This window comes from Mastacembelus armatus, chromosome 18 (genome assembly GCF_900324485.2).
Source record: "Mastacembelus armatus chromosome 18, fMasArm1.2, whole genome shotgun sequence".
NCBI lineage: Eukaryota > Metazoa > Chordata > Actinopteri > Synbranchiformes > Mastacembelidae > Mastacembelus > Mastacembelus armatus.
The window spans coordinates 10,190,884-10,212,092 of record NC_046650.1 but is presented as its reverse complement, the minus strand read 5'-3'; the positions used below and the strand labels follow the sequence as shown (position 1 = coordinate 10,212,092).

At 42.3% G+C, this 21,209-nt stretch overlaps 2 protein-coding genes across 4 annotated transcripts in view; both read right to left on the bottom strand.

Annotated features, from left to right (window-relative positions):
* Positions 1 to 9,564, bottom strand: part of pacs1 (phosphofurin acidic cluster sorting protein 1) — a 42,349-nt gene extending 32,785 nt beyond the window's left edge. The window contains exon 1 of one of the 3 annotated variants that reach the window (XM_026327162.1): positions 9,003 to 9,564. In XM_026327162.1, the coding sequence (XP_026182947.1) occupies positions 9,003 to 9,157 (155 nt within the window). In that variant the 5' untranslated portion in view covers positions 9,158 to 9,564. Of the gene's footprint in view, positions 1 to 2,519; positions 2,573 to 9,002 lie in introns of those variants that run through there. The other 2 variants (XM_026327156.2, XM_026327170.1) reach the window with 2 other exon arrangements.
* Positions 9,565 to 13,163: 3,599 nt separating this feature from the next.
* sf3b2 (splicing factor 3b, subunit 2) lies at positions 13,164 to 20,732 on the bottom strand. The gene is made up of 22 exons (XM_026329309.2): positions 20,603 to 20,732; positions 20,135 to 20,181; positions 19,754 to 19,804; positions 19,263 to 19,493; positions 19,071 to 19,121; positions 18,769 to 18,862; positions 18,483 to 18,577; positions 18,225 to 18,333; positions 17,966 to 18,069; positions 17,489 to 17,716; positions 17,258 to 17,380; positions 17,087 to 17,167; positions 16,710 to 16,937; positions 16,477 to 16,626; positions 16,210 to 16,299; positions 15,522 to 15,629; positions 15,263 to 15,370; positions 14,833 to 14,975; positions 14,624 to 14,725; positions 14,201 to 14,300; positions 13,883 to 14,074; positions 13,164 to 13,512 (listed from the first exon to the last, which is right to left on the bottom strand). Exons 1-22 carry the CDS (start codon positions 20,730 to 20,732, stop codon positions 13,441 to 13,443), a joined length of 2,637 nt encoding a protein of 878 aa, XP_026185094.1. The 3' UTR covers positions 13,164 to 13,440.
* Between the last annotated feature and the right edge of the window lie 477 nt (positions 20,733 to 21,209).

Here is a 21,209-nt window from a genome sequence, read left to right as displayed (position 1 = left end):
CTCACTCCTATGGGCAATTTAGAGTCACCGATCAACCTGACATACATGTTTTTGGACTGTGGGAGGAAACCAGAGTACCTGGAATAAGCCCACGCATGCACTCGAAGAACATGTAACCTCCACACAGAAAGGTGGAGGTTACCTTCTTGCTGTGAGGCAACAGTGCTAACCACTCAGGCACCATGCTGCCTTGTGCTGTTTTTTAATAGGAAACAAAGAAAGAATATTTAGGGTTTGGTGTTGATCTGACAAACCAAGTATTTTGAATATTTCACCTTGGGATCTAAGTAAGTCTGATGTGAATTTTATCACAATTATTTACTTTTATTCCTCCAGTGTCCCAACAAGACCTCCAATGGGCTCGGTCTGTAAAAGTAATGTAAAGTAACAAAATATAAATAGACAAATAAAAAAGAAAAAAAAAACAGACATAAAAGAGAAACACCAGACCTTTTTGAATTCCTGAAAAAATGTGAGACGTGGGCGACAGCTCAGAGCCCTGAAACCAGACTAACCTCCCCCTTTTCTCTGCTATGGAAGAAGACTCCCCACCAAACCCTCCCTCCTCTTTTCCTCTTTCTTTGCTGTGCCTCTGTAGAGAGCAACAGTCACCCTGCTGACATGAGCTGACACTGTAGCCTGAAGCAAAAACACCCCGCCAGGACACGTACACACATGTGCACACAGCGAAGCGCTGTTTGATGTAAGCCGCTAGGTGAGGCAAGACGATTTGCGCTCTGTGAAGCATACAGTGGTACTGCAAGGCACACAAATACACACTAAATCACAGATACACACACAAAACAACCAGCGTTTAAGTGCAAGGTCAGCCAGGACACTGATTTGAGTGCTGCAAAACATACTGTATAATGAAAGCAAAAACAGAGCATGAATAAACAACACACACACACACACGCACACACACACACACACACACCTTCTACCAACACTTGATGTAATGTGCAGGTAAGACAGGCCAGATTCAAGCACAGCAACAAATGCATGATGCTTTAAAGCACAATGTGAACATACACCTGTGTGCGCGCACACGCACTCACTCACACTCACACACACACACACACCATTTACTGCAACAGCAAGGTGAGGCAAGAAACAGCTGTATTGAAAATTATACCAACATAAACACACACATACCATCCTTTGAATCAACAGGCCCAGAGTCACAGCAGACCAGCATGTGATAGAATAGAACAATAGAATAAGTTGAGACCAGATAAAGGCTCAAGTACTTGTTGTGAAAAGGCTTAATGGGATGATAGCACGGGCACACAATAACACACCGCCGTGCATTTGATGAGAGGCTCAAGGTGAGACGTGAAGCAGCTTTCAGAGCAGCAAAAGGTGATAAATATAGTTCCCACCACCATCTCGCTATTAGAGCTGTAGACACTCTTCTATCCTCTGAGATCTGACTGGCAGTCTGAATATACAGTATAAGGCACAAAGCGTTGAACTGAATGGAATCCGTTGCATTTGGCATGTGACTGTAGATTGAACACCCCCACTACTGTGTTTTACCCTTTCATTCTTTTCCATTTAGCTCTGCCTGTGCCCATCACTAAAATCCAACGTACCTCGAGGAAATCTTAACACACAGGCAGAAAAGGGGAAGTTTTATGCAGTAGCACAAACACACACGCCCAAATTTGTTTTTGTCAGCTAGGAAGACATCACAGTGACACTGCTTTTACTTAGCTACACTGATACAAGGTAAGTATAACAACCTTCGCCCCAGGTGAAGTACCATGTTCCATATACCGTATTCTAGTCTAACCTTGATTTTAGTCTCAGCTCTAAAATCTAATTATTTACCCTCCTGTGCCCGAATGAGAGGTAAATCCTCATTATGTGACTCTGCAAGAACAAACGCACATGCACACATGGGCTGAGGTGTCACAGCCACAAGGCAAGTACACACTTACTTTCGAAAGAGAGCAGAATTCAACTCTACATGCACACATTTACACTCAAACACATATTATAGCACATTTATCTCTGTCAGTATCATGTTTACATCACAAATAAGCACCTTGGGTCAACTGGAGGTGGGCATGTGCTGCTGCATTCAGTGACTGCACGAAAACAAAATAAAAACACCATGAGCACAAGTTTATCATTGTTGGCAAGTCATGTTTTTGCTAGTTTGCACTTTGTTATCTGGAGCAAAGAGCTGTTTTCTGGTTTCTCCTGCTCTTGTGGGCCTGTGAGACTAAGCATGTGACCTGCAGTGTGTGTGTGTGTGAGTGTGAGTGTGAAGAGATAAGACGGTGCTTCTGTTGAGAGAAAGTGGAAAATGTCTCTTGCTATCAGACCTACTTCACGTCCATGTAGCTGTGTTCCATTAAATATGTGCGAGTTTACAATGAAAACAAAGCTGCTCTCGATTAGAGCACCCAGCAGGAATACTCTTTTGTTGTCCCACACACACACACACACACGCACATAATACAATTGACTCTTCGTTAAAGCGATTACACATTAATGAGCAGAGCACCCACCTAATCCAGTTTAGCTCGAGACAAGGAGACAATGCCATCAGAGCTCGCCATCCACAATCGTGCACAACCGCACGTTGCTGGATTGGTTACCATGGACCAGAAAGCCTCTATCTGAGTGGGTGATCATATGAGCTTCCTGGTTATCGACCAATCAATGCCACTCCTGCCAAACACAGGCATCATGAGTGTCACACTGACAGTGTGAGATGACTTCGGGGGCAGCAGCTGAGCCAAAAAGAACACTCAATATATTTGGTTTTTCCATAGGGTGTCTCTTAAAATATCTTGGTCTGTAAAATGATTAAACCTGAACCTAAACCTAAAAAACAAAACAAAACTGCCTATTAAAAAAAATATATTTGGTGAATATGCTTATTTGCTTTCTCACCAAAAAATAAAACACAACAAAAAAAATATTAACAAAAATAATAATTGTCAGGGTTGTTTTATTTGCAAAAACCCCAAGCTCATGCAGAATTGAAGAAATGTCGCAACATTAATGTTAGCAATCCTTTAACATGGGCACTGTGTCAAGGTCAATCTGTGTTAAGTGCATTATAAGCTTGTGTTATCACCCAGGGGAATGGGTGTGTAACCTGAGCCAGGGAGGATTACAGTCGTGCACATGCAGTATTTGTGTGGATATAAACTAACAACGCACGGACACAGATTTGTTGAATGTTGAGCTATTTACATCCAAGTGTGCGTCATGTCTATATTGTGAGTTTATGTGGGTGTGTCACTGCAATATACCCAAAATACTTGGAAGAAACGCAAAATATAAACAGGTTGGCTATAGATTATGTCTCATATTCTTAAGTATCAGGTCAATCCAACACAAGGCTGAAAATGGGATTATACTTTGTCATAACATGATCCAGTGTGAGTCAGTGTGTGTGATTATGTACCTGTTGTCAGCATGGTTTGTGTTTCCCACACACTATGTCCTTTCATGCAACTGGAAGCCTGTGTCCTTGTTTGTAACACATTAGATAAAGCGAAGCATATGTCAGTGACATTGTTGGTGAATTGGTGTCACTACACCTTAGAAATGGAAATCTGTGTGTGTGTGTGTGTGTGTGTGTGTGTGTGTGTGCGCCAGATGAAGGTCTATGACTCCACACAGGGATCACTGCCAGGAGACACAAACGGTGTCGCTCTCAAAAAAAAAAAAAAAAAGCACATAAACATTACAATACCGCAACAAAAGCCTTCTCAGACCACAGCAGTGTCATCGACCACAACCTCTACACTGCTGCAGCAGCAGCAGCAGCAGGAGGACAACTCAGCGTCACCACACATATTCTCATCTCCTCTTCCTCTGTCTAACCCTGCGTGAGAGAAATTAAAACCAGTGCCGCCACCAGACAAATTATTTCTGTTTGTCTGCCACAGCCACTTCATCACCAGGAGACTCCTTCCTCTTCCAACACCTCGAGAGCTTTAAAAATACAGACAGGCCGATAATTAGCCATATTGGCCAGAACATAAAACGACTGGAAATTACATTTGGGAAAAGCGGGGGGTCATATAATACCGAGGATCCAACATCAACACTGCTGCATTGCAGGTTGTTTTGAAGTTTAATGTTGCTGGTCCAGTCATTTTCTTCAAGTCAGTTAATAGTGCGTTTAAAGTGTTTAGTTAGTTACAGACTTTCTAATGGCTTGTGTAACGTCTTCTGCTGCCATGGAGGAAATAAATTCCTGACACATGAAAATGAGTCAGAAGCGTATGCATCAACGTCTTTTCAGGCGAGACATACCAAGGACTAAATCATCTGTCAAGCAGCCAAAATCTACAACGGTCACCGACTGTGTTCATAAGGAGGTGAAAAACACTGTCAGTCTGAAAAATACCAACAGCCTAAGAGTGTGTGAAAGTGTGAATATGCGACCGAAAGACAAAGCTAAACAAATGTACGATATACACCAGGGGAAGTAATTTGTGTCTCACTTTAAGGGAGAAACATATTTGAGGAAGCTCAAGATTATTTTAATCACAGTTCAACCAGTCTTGGTTTTAAAGTCTCATTCCATTACCGATAATTTTCTTTTGAATAAATTTGAAGCCACCAAACTGACATTGTGACCCAGTGAATTTTTATTCTTAGGAAGGTCAATAAAAGAGCATTTACGGCACCATTAGGCATTAGAGCACAAAAAGACATAGCAGTGAAATTCTTTTGAGTGGGTTAGCAGCTTTTTAAAGCTGGGTGAGAGGTTTGGCTGCAGGTTTACACAGCCTGCCAGCCTTCAGGCTGCTGAGAAAAACATTTTAAAGCTCCCTTCACTGCGACAGCCATGTCAAGTGTAATATTATTGCTATGAAAGCTGCATATATCCATGTGTCTTTGCAAAGCCAGGAAGAAACAGACGGTTAAAGTCAACAAAGACCATATATGTCGTCTCTCATGTCTCCCTGGGGATCGGGGCTGGAAGGCTGCTATCAGAAATGGTAAACAATCATGGAAAGTTGGGCTTTGCACTTCACACTCTGTCTCCTTCAACAGCCGCAGAGGAAACTTCAGACCTCTCGGCCACTCAGCTGTGCGGAAGAACAAGCAGCGCCGGGGCAAGTGGCAAAGCCCAAGCTTCTTAATGAACACCACCACCCCGTGCACGTGCGGCTGCGTGTGCATGACAGCCTGTTGGCGCTCACTCCTCTTCTTTCCGTGTGTGTGTGTGTGTGTGTGTGTGTGTGTGTGTGTGTGTGTGTGTGTGTGTGTGTGTGTGTGTGTGTGCGCTAGGCAGGAGGGGCATAGGGGGCAGGGTGGATAAAGTAACGCCGACACTCGAGGAGCGGCGAGTGTCATTCCACTATTGTGCTGCGGGGCAATTATAGCAAACGAACAAACGCACAATGTATAATTCAGCACATCCTTCATTCCTACACTGCACTTCTTCATGCCAACAGTACTCATTACCAGGCCTGTAGATAAGCATTAAGCTTAATGCAAAGACCCTGCTGTCTGTTTATTTATATGTATATTTGTAGCTGATACTGCTTTACTTTTAACTGATGCTCTTTCGGGGAACGTACAAAAGAGCTCAAGAGTACTGGAAATAATTTCTGGGTAAATAAAAACGAACATTTTAAAAGGTTCTTGACATATATGCTACACTCTCTTGCACCTTCACTAAGAAACACACATGCATAATTGAGGATTCCAATGAATGTGCTTGTCACTGTGATTCAAAATCTCTGATAACTTGGTTTACAGGACACAGTGCTTTGGTTCATCAGTTTAAGCTTGTGTCCTCCCCATAAATCAGTGAACCGTGCAGCCCAGAAGATTGAAAGTGGAGTTTTTGAGGATTTTTTCTTTGATTAGAAGAGGAAATCAAGTGGTTGATACTGTTGACCAAGTGCTAAAATTAAATAAAATGCACAAACTATCTGTTCTGGGTGAAGGCGAATCAAATCTAAACTATAAAAGAAAATAGTTTGGCATTTTGGAAGAAATCTGGTTTACTGGCACTTCCTGCAACACTTTATTTTAAGGTGTTTCAATGCCAAGTTGGGAACTACTGGAGTGCATCAAGCATTAAGGGTTCTCTATGGTACAAGTCAAGTCTCCACACTCCTTCCTATAGACCTGATCTGTGGCTGCTCTGGGAAAGAGACTCCCTGCTCACTCATGGTATGGGGGCTGCAGTAAAGCACAGCACAATAACCTAGCATCTGTCTGTAGACCTACGTTTCGGGACTTTCCCTCTTTGTGGCACGAGGATGCTGTCTTTAATAAAGCTCATCGTGGAGCTCTGCGCCTGGGCCCATTCCTGTAAGGCCTAAAGCAAAACAGCTGCATGAAGAGGCCTCAAGCTAAACTCTGCTGGAATCTGCAGTCCAAACCCCTTCATGGTGTGAACAATGGCCGCCACTGTCAACAATCCACCTGACTGGACACACTTGAGAGCTGCATATCTCACCACAGCCACACAATGTGTGAGGTTTGGCTTTGAGGCTGGTGGAGCAGCTACTACTCAGTGGGATCATTTGGCTGTAGGTGAGATGAGGGAGAAGAACCAAGGAACCAGGCAGAGAGGAGAGTACCAGGTTTACATAAGCTATGTGTGTGAGAGACACTGCAGAGAGAAGTAGCTGGTCTGGGGCCGGTGAAATTATTTATTCCTATGAAGTAAAGAATAGAATAGAAGGTCAGGGAGGCACAAAACAGAAATGACCTCAGAGGCACTCAAGCTGTGTTGATGGCGGTATGAGGAAGGGTGGAGCTGATTTTGAGATGACTGTGCTTCTGTGCCCTTCAAAACAAATATATGGGGGATCCTGCTTGTTCATACTCGCACAAAGTTTGACTGCGAAAACAACTGATATCATCTCTCACTCTCGAATATTTCCTGTTACTCCCCACCGAATACGACAGAAAATACCACAAAACAAACAGGACGCTGTCGATATGTTTAGAATTTTTCCAGGTTTCTCGGCAAATCGGGATTCGGAGGCGGCAGCTGAGCACATGTTTGTGCCTGCCAGGGCGAACTCAACCCACAACACTTAGAAAAAAACAAAAAAAAACATACCAAGTGGCGCAGGAAGAGGTTAGAGCAACAACACCTCAGCTAGAGAGGGGGAAGTTGTCAGTCCTTGTTGCAAGCAACAAAGATGAAGCAATATGAAAGACAAAACTCCAAAACACCATCAGGACTGAATTTCTCTGTGGACGCCAGTTCTGATTGCTGTGGGAGACAGTGGCACATTTTAGTATTAGCCATGTTTTCTGTGACTTTTCTGATGCCTCTCTAGGAGAAATCCTTTTTAAATGAGGAAGACAGAGCCACCACTCCTACTTTCATCTCCCAGTCTCATCCTCTGTTTTCCTACAGCCCCCTTTCTGTTGCTGCAACTGCAGTGAAATCGAACATATTTAACGGACCATGAGGCTTGCAAAAAAATAAGACATCTGAAATGACATTTCAAACTCACGTCAACGAATTATTCCAAATCGGCAGTGGATTTTAGGACACGAACACAACAAATGCAAGAACCTGCATCTCAAATCAAAAGTCAAGTTAAAAAGATATTTAAATGAATGCTAACAATGGATGTTTTATTCAATACAGGTCCAGGACTGGATCATTTATTTACAAGTGCATGACACATAACCACATTCACACACACGTTGGCAAACATTAGGAAGCAAAACATACCCTTGGGGCTTAGCTTCTAACGCAGTAAAGCCCCAAAGCATTTTAGAAAGCAGCATTAAGATGTCAACATGTGAGCTTTGCGTGATGCTTTTACCGGCACGCTTCATTTCTACGAATTGCTTTCAGGAACCTGAACATCTGGGCTCATCTGCAAGGATGCAGTTCAGTGCACTGACCCGGAAACACGACAATTTAAAAGGCAAATTTACATTTTGAGTTATTGGACATCACGATTAATTACAGCATGACAGCCTAAATGTTTTCGTCAGCTCAAAAGATCAGAATAAATAGATGGGATTTCCATTTTCTACACTCCTCTTTGCAGATAGATTTGCTGTAAAAATCCATCGCCGGCTCTCCAGCTGTATATTTAGCCAGGGTTATGAATCACATGAGAAGCACTTCAGTCCCAGTGGTTAACCTTTGACCTTGAATCCAACTCAAGACCATAAATACAGGAAGACAGACGTGGACAGGGCGAACGTATATTAACATCACATCCGATATGTTTCTTCTCAGCACACAGCTATCACACAAGCGGGTGCATCTGCTTGTGTCAGCAGGGTGACACAAGTGCCAGCCAGCTGAATCCCTTTAGGTGAGTGTCTCAAACAAAGGCGCCTACTTGAACGTCTTTTGTTTAGGACTGAGCCCGGGTGCAGAGGGTGTCTCGCCTACTGTGACCTTGCTGCATTGCTCACAAGAACGTGCACAACAACTTTCAGTGCATCGTAACCTAAACCGATCAACGTGTCAGGGGAAACCATGGTGAACATATTTTCAGAAGTGAGTCATTTCTTTGTGCACAGACACCTCGAAGATCACTCCTACGTTCTTCTTCTCCTCCTAAACAATATATCCCAGAGCGTGATGCTACAGCTGTATTGTGTGCCCTTCTACAGTTGCAGTGACGGTCTGCATCACAACGCTTCATCAATCTTTGTGTCTGCATTGATCGGCTGGACAACAACTGAGGCTATCTGCTATGGAAAATGCTACAGCTGCCCCAATACAAACAGTCTTATTAGGAGAGGAGATAACCAGGAGCCAGGGCTGTTTGTAAAGATTGGGAATTCTTTGTTTATTACTGGTGGTAGTAAAACTGTGGTCTGAGGACCCCAAAGGGTCCTGCTTAGGCTAAAAAGGGTCCAATAGAGAATAGAGAATAAGTAAGTACCCTAATTAGTTTCAGTGTAACATATGGCAAACAGGGTGTTTGGTCTGTGTGAAATCCCTCAGTGTACATAAACAGACTGGGTCATTTACCATCCACAACCAGCCTGAAAATGATAAGTCATGCTGGGGCACATACCTCGGCACACAGCTGGGTGAGGAGCGGTCCACCTCCCAGGTAGCGTACAGGTTCATGTGGACCGGCCGGTTGGAGGAGATGCTGACCGGCTTGGAGGGCTGCATGTGCGGCGAAGGTACGCCTCCAGTCCGCGGGAGCCCTCCGCGCTCCGACATGCTGGAGGCTGAAGACGAGCTTTGAGACGGAGCTAATGCGGGGAATATACGTGGTCGCCTGGCTTCTCTCGGTCCTCCTCCTCCTTCTTCCTTCGCCTTATTATTTCAAGCTTTCAAGCTCCTGTTGGTGCAAATGCGTAAAAACGCACCCGTGTGCAGGCGGAAAGTTGACCCGTTCCGCGCTAATCGCCGCCTGATAGTGAAAACATTGCAGTCGTCGGGGGGTTGTACCCGAAAGGTAGGTGGCAAATCCCCCCCGCCCCGTCTGTCTGCGTCTGTGCGAGTGTCCGCTCTGCGTCCCTGTGCCTCTGCCTGGACTCGGATCCGTGTGCGCGGCTTGTTTATCGATGCAGGAAGCGGAAATTTCAGTCGCCGAAGTGGCACAATGAGCAGAAAGCAGCGAGCTACGCCTCTTCGGGTAGAGGACGCACAGCCACTCCAGAGAGAGAGAGAGAGAGAGAGAGAGAGAGAGAGAGAGCGAGAGAGCGCGAGAGAGAGAGAGCGAGAGAGCGAGAGAGAGGGAGAGAGAGAGAGAGAGCGAGAGGCCAATAGTAGGCTGTGGCTCTGCTGCCGTGTTTTTCAAACCACTGCTTTCCTTTTATTCTGTTTTTAAACCGAACTGTACTTTATACACAGCCTGTCACTACTGGTTGTACTAATATTAAAGCATTGCCTTAATAAACATGGATGCATGCAAACTAGTTACTTATTCAGGTGCATGTCAACAAGGCTAACTAAATAAACAAACATAAACAGAGGGCACACTAAACACTAAATACTGAACAAGATGAATAAATCAATTAATAAGCATTTTAATTATGTTTTTATTATTAGTAGTATACGATCATGTTTTAATATTTAAAGATTTCATTTAACACTAATCATAATACACTCTGCAGCATAGTAATGTATAATATTATAGTATATTGTGTATAGTCTAGTGCAATAGTCTAGTTATTGTGTGTGTGTGTGTGTGTGTGTGTGTGTGTGTGTGCATGTCTTTCTGTCATTGTGTGGACATATTTTATTATGATACCGTTCTTGTGAGGACATTGGCTGGTCCTCACAACCTCAATTTTGAGGGTTAAGATTTCAGGGTTAAGGTTAGAATTAGGTTCAGGTTAGGCATTTAGTAGTGATGGTTAGGGAATGCATTATGTCTGAGTGTCCTCACAAATAGTGAGACATGACTGTGTGTGTGTGTGTGTGTGTGTGTGTGTGTCCCAGTTTTATTAATGATGTAATAATGTGGTCAATTCCAAACCATTTTCGAGTCTGGCTGATACTAGTATCAGTCAAACATAAATTAACTCATAGTGTATTGATTTACCCATAATTCAGAGATACTGTATATATTTGCTTGGGGCTGAAAATGGTTTGGTTGTTTTAGGCAAATCAGCTAACAGTAGTAGTTTATGGTGTCACACTGGTAAAAAGGTCAATTTATCACAGGCCTCAAATCACAGGCCTGTAAAATTCCATATTTTCTATTTATCATTAGATAAACATACGAAGCAGATGATTCGTACCAATTGCACAGAGTGAGAAAAGACTCTTTGTCTTCACAATGGCATTGATTAAACCATAGATAACCTTTGGAGCCAATATTTACTCATCATTCACTGTTTCACACTCACATTCCCTGCAGTTACACTTGTGTACACACAGAAATATTTCAGCCGTTTTTTGTGTTTTGCTGAGGATCAGAATCGGCACATTTGTGAACTATTTTTGGCCCATGTGACACTGACTGGAGTCACAGGTGTTGCTGAAACGATTTCTATTAGTCATACACACAAGCAAGCTTACACACCCACCCATCGTCTTTCGGCTGTAAAACCGGTTACAGTCTGTGAATTTACCTCGTTTTCATTTCAGTTTTGCTCTTCTCCTGTAATGACGTATGTGAAAACCAGACATATAGAGGAAGCCCAGCTTTGGCTTAACACAACAGACTTGGTGCTGATCAGAAGGTAAAAAATGAAGCATACATTTTTCCAAATAGTCTCAAGCTCTAATTTGTGCGAAAACAAAACACATAAATGCTCGTGTGCTATGTATTTGCCCACCTTTGCTTACACTCACTAACTAAAAGCTGCCTGTTTCCACTGAAACGCAAACCACACTGCAGCTTTGCCAGGGTTTGGCTGCCTGTCACTGCAGCATGAAACAGGTGCACTGTTCGCACCCTCAGGTGACAAAGGGAGGGCTGTGATTACCATCTCTGAATGCAAATATGCATCAGAAAGTGACCTAATCGCTCCACGGATGTCCCAAGAGGGTGAGCTGCCATCAGCTTGACGTTATTCTAATGGTAGATTATCACAGCTGTGATCAGGGCTTTCACCAGCATAATGTTCTTGATGTGTTTCTGAATGGTTTTCAAACGTGTGTTGCTTTGACAGGCTGGTGATACGCTCGTAACTGGAATAGAAATTTAAAAATGTGTTATCTCCTGGAACAGTTATGTATATTTGTATCATGAAGACAGCCTGATTTTCGTTTAAAACAAAAGCTGGTCTCATTAGCACTCCCTCGTAAAATGAATGTCTAACAGTCGGTGAAATCGGCTGGTTCATTGATGAGCTAGAATTAAAACCACACAGTGTTTTTGGCTGGCGATCCTTGTTGCTGGTCTGTTGATCTGGATAATCAGCTAAATGACTTAACCCCAACCCCTGCTCTTTTTAACTGTTTCTCTTACAACCAGCTCCTTCCATTTTTAAAGAGATTAGAATCAGCAGATTAAAACATGGTCACAGGATCATCCTGCGTTACTTTGTACACATAGCTCCAAATCTGCCAGGTCACCAAATGAGACTGCACGACCTCCACATTCAATCAATCAAGTTTATACCAGCTCGTATGCAACCCAACTACATATGTAGTTCTACACAGGATGATTTTACTATATATGTATTGTGTGCAGTGTTATTGGCCAAGACGACATATTGAAATCACTATATACCACAAACGAGCAAGAATCATGTTTGTGGTATAGAAGCAGGAAGCAGTGGGGTTTTGGTATTTTTTTCAGGAATTGCTTATCAATACATCAACTCATTTCAGCTCTAACACTCTATGATCATTTCACTATATACTTCTTAAGTGACTGTAGAAAATCAATTCATTAATGTAATAATGGTAATTTAGGAATTAAGACTGTTGATTGCAGGAATAATCAACAGTAAAACACTGAATGATGGGTCTGAGTGGAAGCCTATCATCAGCCTGTCCCCCCCATGACAAACCAATGAGGCTACAAGAAAACAAATTTCAGCTTCATGCCAGGAAATCATGCCATTCACTCCTAGAGATGCTTAAGTCACAAAAGAGAAACTGTAAACTTATATTGCCTTGTACTAATGGCTGAGCCAGCGTGCGGCTGCTGCAGCTATTTAGGTCACTGTGCTTCCAAAGTGGTCAGGTGACTGATGTTTAAAGTTTTTTACTGCCCCCTAGCTGTAGAAACACAGATCACAGCTTGGTGTTTTGGAAAAAGCAGCAAAACCTTTTGTGTGTTTGGGAATTAATGAGTCATTACATGAAAGACTGACGCATTAACGCTGCAGTCCCTCATGAATGCAACGTTCCCCCAACATCCTTGTTCATGCTGAGATGACATCAGCAACCAGTAAGGTGGTGCCCCGAGACAGCCACACCTCTGTGGTCTCATGCAATTAATATGAAATAAAAATAGGATTTGGTTTCAATAATATATAGAGGTTTGAAAACATTTGTCCGAAACCCTAAAAATATAAAATGGCATACTTCAGTGTCCTCAGTGGTAGCTGGCTCCATGCAATTACTGTACCAGTAAATAAGATGAAGAAAATGAGAGCACTCACTGTTGTGTATTATCTATTATAACATAAAGCCTTCAGAAGTCTCAAAGTAATCAAATGGACATCTTGTGGCTGAACAGCTGTGAACTCCTGTCATCATTCCATTTATTTACAAAATCCAATGGCTACAGTAATAAAAAAAAAAAAAAAAAAAAAAAAAAAAAAATCAATATGTAAAATGTGGGGTCAAACAGAGAAATCCATGTCACCCTTCTCAAGAGACAGTGATTACATGAGATGCATCGTGACAGTACATTGTCTGTACATTGTCTACTGAGTTTTAAAAAGAAACAAAACATATATTTATTGTTACTGCTCTAATGGGCGATTGGTGTTGCTTTCTGCATCCTCTGAAGTTCCAATCTAAGTACAGTTCTTCCTCTTTCATTTCCTGTTGTGGCTTATTCTCTCGTATCACTTGTGCTTGGTGTTTCAGCTCTAGAACTTGAACTCTTTGTACTTCTTAGCACCGCCTCGTGTGTCCTGTGGTTGGGCCTTCCTCTTTTTTTGCTGCACAGTGAAAATTAAGTAGAAAGGAAGCGGGGGGGGGGGAGATTAATATTCAAACGTCACTATGTGGGGAAAACTGAAATGACTAAACTACCAGCCTTCACTTTCCTTTAGTTTAAAAATAAAGCTTCTATACAGTCATGCATTAAAATAACTTCAATATTTCTATAATAACCATCTTTCATGTATTTATAGAACAATTATACTACAGCTGTATGAAAACAGAAATAACTAAACAGGACATATATTTAATCTATATCTATATATAAAATTAATACCAATCAGCAAGCAAAAACATAAAACAAGAATGTTTATTTGTATGAAGGACTATAACTTAATGCAAACACTGATTATATGCATATGTATGTACCTTCTGTTTGGCAGCATGCTCAGCCACCATGTCGCTGAAGTCCTCCTTCTCCACCTGGGCCTGCTGCTCTCTCACATGCTCCTCGTACTTCTGGGTCATGGCCATGGGGTCCAGCTCCAACTCTTCTGGGGCCAGGGCCACCTCCACACCCTGAGACTCCTGCCCTCCACCTGCCTTTCGTCCTGCCATGGCCTGGAGACAGTGAAGAGGAAAAACAAAGGCACAGGAGGAGATTTAAGGCATGGCTACAGGCAGCAGCATTTTCACTGCTCTTGGACATAATTACATACACAAAGATCTCATAAGGCGTTGTCTTACCGTTGACATGTCATAGATGTGTGTTGAGGCCATCATGGCTGCTCCTACAGGGCCAGTTCGTCTCTCAGGGAGCACTGTGAACAGCTGTGGCGTCTCATTTCTAAGAAAACAACAGCATGGTCAAACCAACAGCTTCAGAATTTAACATCTATTTGTAATTCCTCATTTTCTACACAAAATACAGTTTTAGAACAGGACCAGATGTCTAAATAATTGGTGGTTATACAGAATTTATTTCAAATTTAGTACAGCACAACCCCATGCACACTTGTTTTAATAAACGATGAGAAATTCTATTATTTTCCTTATTCCAAATCCCTACACTAAGCCCATAAGATCAAACTGAACCCAAACAGCAAGAGCGCCAATGTTGGGATTAAACAGTGAATTAAAACAGTTGTGACAGTACAGAGCGACACTCACCCGTCCATGGCCTCTTCGATCTTTTTCTTCCTCAGCTCAATCAGTTCTGGAGTCTCCATCCCGGCAGGTACTGATGAGAAGCCTCCAGGGGTGATCAGTCCACTGGAAAACACGAAGTACAATACATCATGAATTTATCCATGCGTGCATCTCTGTATGAATGTTTAGCACTACATGACATGGTATGGCACCACATACTGCATAAGTACCTATCGGCTGGTGTGAAGAATCCAGTTTCGTCCGGTTTCTCCTCATCGCTCTCCTCCTCTTCCTCTTCCTCTGATGATTCCTCGTCTGAAGGCTCCAGCTCTCCCCAAGGTGTATGGTCCACCTCCTCCTCCTCCGCTTTGGCCTGGACACGCAAACACACACAGTTTACAAACCTCAGGAAGGTTTAAATCTTTTAAGTTCTTAAATTTAGTTTAACAGTTTTACATTTTTATTCTGAAATTACATGTCCTTCACTTCATTTGTTTCTGCCACTGTTTAAAAGGTGCAGTTGACAATGTGATGACATTTCCAAAACACTGCTAAGTCTAGAAAATGTTTTTCTTATCCTGTACAAACTTGTAAATACCAAAAAATTGGATGTTGGTGTGCATGTGTGGGTGGGTGAAAGAGGATGTGTTGCCTTGTTACCTGGAAATCTGCAGCATTTGTCCCAAACACGTCACCGTAAAGAGGTTTGCCCATTTCATCTACTGGCGGCTTCCCCCAGCCTCCGGCGTGATAACCAAACGTACAGTTCTGACAGAAAGAAATAGAAATGTGAAGACAAACATCTAATAAACAGCTTTTAAATTTGCACCACAGTGTTATTAACTTTTTGAATGGAAAGAGTATGATTTGTACAAGTAGAAAAGTTCTCTGAAGGAGGATATGTTTTACACTCCCTTACGTCAGGAATGGGAGAGTTGAGTCCAGGGATCTTCAGGTTTGGGTATGATGGCGGAGGGCCGTACCTCTGCATAGCTATAAGCCAGGGAGGAGGCACCTTGTGGGCATTCTGGAAAAAAATAGTTGACAAAGTAAGTTGCCTACTCAGCACTGCTTCCTCAATAACATGTTTTTTTTTTTTTTTTCCTTTTTAAACAGAGGCCAAGTCAAAGCTGCTCCACTTGGATTCTTTGTGGAATACTGAGCCGGTCTTCTGAGGGTTTATTTGTGTAAATAAGTTTAGTCAATGTTTATTCATCCATGCAACTGTTTAATGCAACTGAAGATTTGAAAAGAAAAGGTTGTCCAGGTGAATTTGACGCCTGTTATTATCTCAGGTGTCGTGTTCCTCTTCTTGTTACTGTCGTGTTTCTGAACAATCAAGTGTCATCTTACAAGAGGAGATTTGCTTTCACAGCCTGGATATTCATACGTTAAACAGCAGTGACAAGTAAAGCAACACAAGAAAACAGAAAGTGACACTAACAAGGTAACAATAAGGCAACAACAGTATGAAGTAGCAGATATATAATGCATTTTGTATTTTGAGAGAATCTGCACCTCATTTCAAAGTTTTGCTAACTTTGGGGTTGTAACTTCTTGTGCTTTAGCTCACTAAATTAGCAAAGAATTATAACAGGGATGCTTACAGGTCCGACTGGCATGCCCAGAGCAATTCGCAGCTCATCAGAGAGATCACCTGGCTTCTTCTCTTTCAGACGAGTCTCAAACTCTTTACCCTGCAGAGATGGAGAAACAACAATACAGGATTACTTGTGGGTCTTCTCTGTACAAAACAGCTTGAGACACAGTCATCATTCATTTCGAGCCAGGGTGATCGCAAATTCCCCAATGGAAGTAAAGTCGTTTTAGCTATAAAATAAGAAAATGGGACGAAACTTAAATTCTCAGGGTACCTCGTAGTAAAGGTCTCCATGGATAGTTAACTTGGGTTTAATCTGCCATTTGAAGAAAGCATCGTGGAGTTTCTGATAGTCGATGTCGATCTTTCCCATCTTCGGTCGTACCTTCTCCCTCATTTTGGTTTTCATGGTTTTAGCATCCTCCTGTCAACAGATAAAGATGTTTGTACTGCATTGTTGTGCACAAGACAGGAAAGCTTAAGTGCTACTGTACCTTTCAAACCCACCTTCTCCTGTAGGGCCTCCCTCATCTCCTGGATTCCTGTCCTCTTGATGAACTCAGGCAACTCAAAAGGAGGTTTCTCTATGCCCCTCTTGCCCTGCAGATACTTTCTTTTGAAGCACCAGTGGCGTGGGACTGGCACTGTGTTCCTGGTGGCCTTTAAGTGCACCAGCAGTTTGGGCTCCTGGGCTGTTACATCATGCATTTCCACTACATCAGGACGGGCCACCAGCTGAGGGAAAGATGCAGGAGGAGAGATTAGATGAAAAGCTACTAAAAAAAAAAAAAAATCATCCTTCCTTTCAGACTGCAACAACAGGCTGAAAATCTACAAATCCAATTTATTTTAACAGGACAAATGGATTGGGAATATTTGTGTACCTGTTTGAGTTCAGCCACAGTCAGTCTGTTCATCCTTCGCAGCTTCTTCTTGGACAGTTTAGGTGCATCCTGCTTGCCTTCCTGTACATGACAAAATATTTCAAATGTTTACCATGTAAACAAAGGGGATTTTCTTCACTCTGGGCTGTTAACAGATGGGAGGATTCAAACCTCATCGCTTTCATCGCTGTCTTTCTTCTCCTCCTCAAATCCCTTTTTCCGCAGCACAGCGGTCTCCTGCTTTTCTGCCTTTTCTGGCTCCTTCTCCTTCTCTTTCTTCACATCATCTGTCAGCTAAAAAAAAAAAAAAAAAGAAGAAGAAACCAAATAAGTGCAAAAGAATTTTCAATCATCATTACAGCAATTGAGAGTATTCTTCCATAGAAGCAATGTGTCTCTCACCTTGAACGCCTCAAAGATCCTTTTGAAGAAGATGTAGTTGGGGTCGTAAATCTCCGGCTCCTCTGTGACATACTCGATCTCCACCTCTGTCTGCTTATCTTTGTCCTTCTCCTTGTCACCACCTTCCTTTTTCTGCTGCTGCTGCTCTTCCTGCTCCGCCTGCTCCTTTTTCTCCTGAGCTCGCTTCTTCTTGCTCCTCCTCTTTCGGTTCCGGCGCTTGCGATTTTTCTGAGGAAAGGGTTGGTTTTACAAGTTCACAGGGCTGATTTCAGGTGATAACTTGCAAATTTGAAGACCCAGAGAGAACTGACGCAGTAGTGTGAAAGCTCTATGATTAGTGTAGGCTCTTTTCACAACAGCAGCACACATGACTGCTATGATTTGCAAATAAACATTGAATTTACCTCAGGATTACCATAATTCACAGTAGTACAACAGTATTGTGCTTTTAAAAGAAAGATGTGAGGGAAGACTTACATCTTTCTTAGACATCTGGTTCTCATCATCTTCAGTCTCCGACATGACTGGAGCAGAAGAGTTGGTCATATCCATCTCTGCTCCCTCATCATCATCTTCCTCTTCTGAAGAGCAGATATAAGAAAACTTGATAAATTAGATTCCAATTGCCACAATAAAAGGTGCACTGACAGACCCATAGCGCTGGTGTTGATTCCTCTCTTAGTTTTCTCAGTTTTTTTCTTTGGCAATGAGGAAAAATTCAGCTGACAATACTGACCTGTGGGGTCAGTGAGCTGCTCCTGTCTGATCTCCTTCAGCTGGAGGATCTTCTCCAGAGCCTGAGGGATCTTGGGCCCACTGACGCTTACCTCCTCATTCTGCCAGACCTGAAACAGAACTGGCCATTTAGTAGGATGTAAAGCAGAAGGTTGACCTCATCTATCATTTTATGCCCCACTACCAAAAACTGTCATCACTTTTGCGAAGTGCATACGCCTCCCGAATTACAATTACATAACACACACAGCCTGCTCACCTCTCTGTTATCCTCTCCTGGAGGAGGTGGCACTCTCTGTTTCTGGGTAGGTAACATACTGACACCAGGAGGCAATGGCCCACGAGGATCCAAACCTACACACAAACAGTTTGCAGGTCATTTTAACTTTTTGTTTTGGTGTGATCATTTACAACAAACCTGTGATATAAAAATCAGCTCTAAAAATTTTCTGGACATCAACAAGCTTCACTGGCAACAAAGGTTGACAAAAGTTGCGATGGATCTGAAATCTGAACATTATTACTGCATCACCTACATACTGTACCTCTCACTGTGCTGACAGGTGGCATGGGTCTGGAGCCCGGACCTTGCATCTTAGCCATTTCCTGCTGACGCTCCTGTTCCAGCAGCACTGCAGCCTGACATACAAAGAGAGCAAAAGGCATGAAACACATCTTTTTAAACAGCACTGAATTCAATCTGAAGAAATAAAAAAGAATTTAGCACCACGAAAGACACACATCTATTTCTGAAACTTTCTTTCATAATAAAGTAAAACTATTTATCTACTCATCATTTATATTAGTGATGTTATGAGACAAAGTGACTGTATATTCATCCCCTCACCCTTTTCTGCTGCTCCAGAAGATCCTGTTCATCCATGACTCGAGAATCACCCTGTGATGCAAAAATAAAAATCAATGACTGTGCAGCTCTGTAAAAACAAAAACTTGTCCTGCACCATTTTGAAAGTGCTTGTTGGAGATATGCAACAAGTGGATTACACAGTCAGTAAACCTGTTTTCCAGCCATCCTCACCTGCTGCTTGGCCCTTTCCTCCTGCTGTAACACCATGGCTGCTCTCTGCTGAACCATTTTCAGCTGATCATCCTGTGACAGGCCAGGAGGAGGCAAACCTGGGGGCTCCATGCCCATGTGTATGCCAGGTGGAGGGGGCCCTCCAGGCATCATGTTCATCGCCTGGAGCATGCCCATACCAGGAGGCATAGGTGGCATAGGCATCGGGGGCATAGGAGGGATACCTGGCATCTAGGAGGGGAGAAACACAGGAGACTGAGGAGAATATAGGGCTGTAAAATAAAAACAGACTAAGGCTCTGAGATGACACTCCTCTTATACACAAATTTACAAAACACAAACTTAGTTCAACCTTTCTTTAGCAAATTTACATATACAACATTGTGATGTAAGGAAATGATCATAATATACTGAGAAAAAAACATTAAGTCATGCATTACAGCAATTTAATAATGTTTTTTATATAAGCAAAAAGTTTTTATAGCACTTACCTGAGGGCCCATTGATTTATCATCAGTAGGTTTGCTGAGGATGATCCTAGTCTGCAGAGGGAGACAGGCAAATAAGAGCCTTCTGACCCATGATAATATTAGAAGTAGCAGTATCCAGTGAACTGCTTCATAGTTGTTAAATACATTTTTTAAAACCTCTTTAAAATCTCCTTTCTTAGCAACTGATACTGATAAATCCTTATTTTGTACCTTTCCATTTTCATGTAGGTGGAAAATGCTCAGTAGCAGAAAACTGAAAATGTACCAAACTGCACTCACACAAAGCACAACATGATAACAGACACACACCCAACTCAATATCATTTCCTGTTAAAGTTTCACAGGTAAAACTAGAGACACGCAGGCCAGGCGCATATTTACCTGCATCATATAGCCTTTCAGTCTGTCAACCAGCTCCTCTCTGGGACCTGGAGGAGAGGAAATAAATTTAAAATGTACAAGGCGCTGTTAACACGAGTCTGAATAGCTAAAAGTTGTAATGAGTCTATGAGTTTAAAGTCAGCCATGGTTCGCCACAACAGCTTAAACAGCTCGATGTTAAATGCACAAAGTCAGCCTACCCTGAAGATTAGCATCCAAACCAACTAAACTAATGGGCTAATTATCCAAAGGAGCAAAGAAATACTATCAGTGTTGCTTTGTGAATGTAGCGTTTATTAATTAGCAACATATCTGCACATTGAGTGTGTTATTATGTGCTTTAAAAAGTGTAAACACATTTTGAGGCCTAGCTTCAGCTAACTGCAGCTATTGCGTTTGATTAGCTAGCATTAGCAAACGACTAGCTACTGTTAGCGAAACACAGCCCCTCTTCCAGTCGTGTCCTACCCATTGTCGGTGCTCCCAGCTCCGCAAGCTTAGCCTGGAGTTCTGGGTTGGTCCATGTGTTCAAAGCCGCAATAGCACTCCCTAAATCGGACGGGAGAGACTCGGTGCCCGGTGGTCCGTCGGATGCCATGTTGAGCTTCTCTCAATGGAACAACGGCGGCAGCACGCAGGAAACAACCACTGCAAAGCGTGATGGGAAATACACACTGCCTTATGGGAGATGAAGTTGAAAGAAGGATCGTTGCATTTACACTTTGCAACCTCTAGATATCAGTGTTGACTCCTTGCTTAATATCTTTGAATCATTATTTATATGCTCGACGTGATTAGATGCCCCAAATAAACTATTTAAATGTAGTTTTACATTGTTTTAAAAATAAAATTTATAAGATTAACTTATTCAAAATGTTCATTTAGGTACAAAAGATAAATTAAATTAGCAACACATAATAAAAATGTATAAAATGTTTAGTTGCAAATCAAAGACAGCCAAAACTACAGTAAAAATGCAAATCACATTCATACTTTTTAATACATACATTCAGCCTTTTTAATGTATCTGGTCGAGGCTAATTAACTGTTCGGTAGTTCAGGAACGTATCCTACT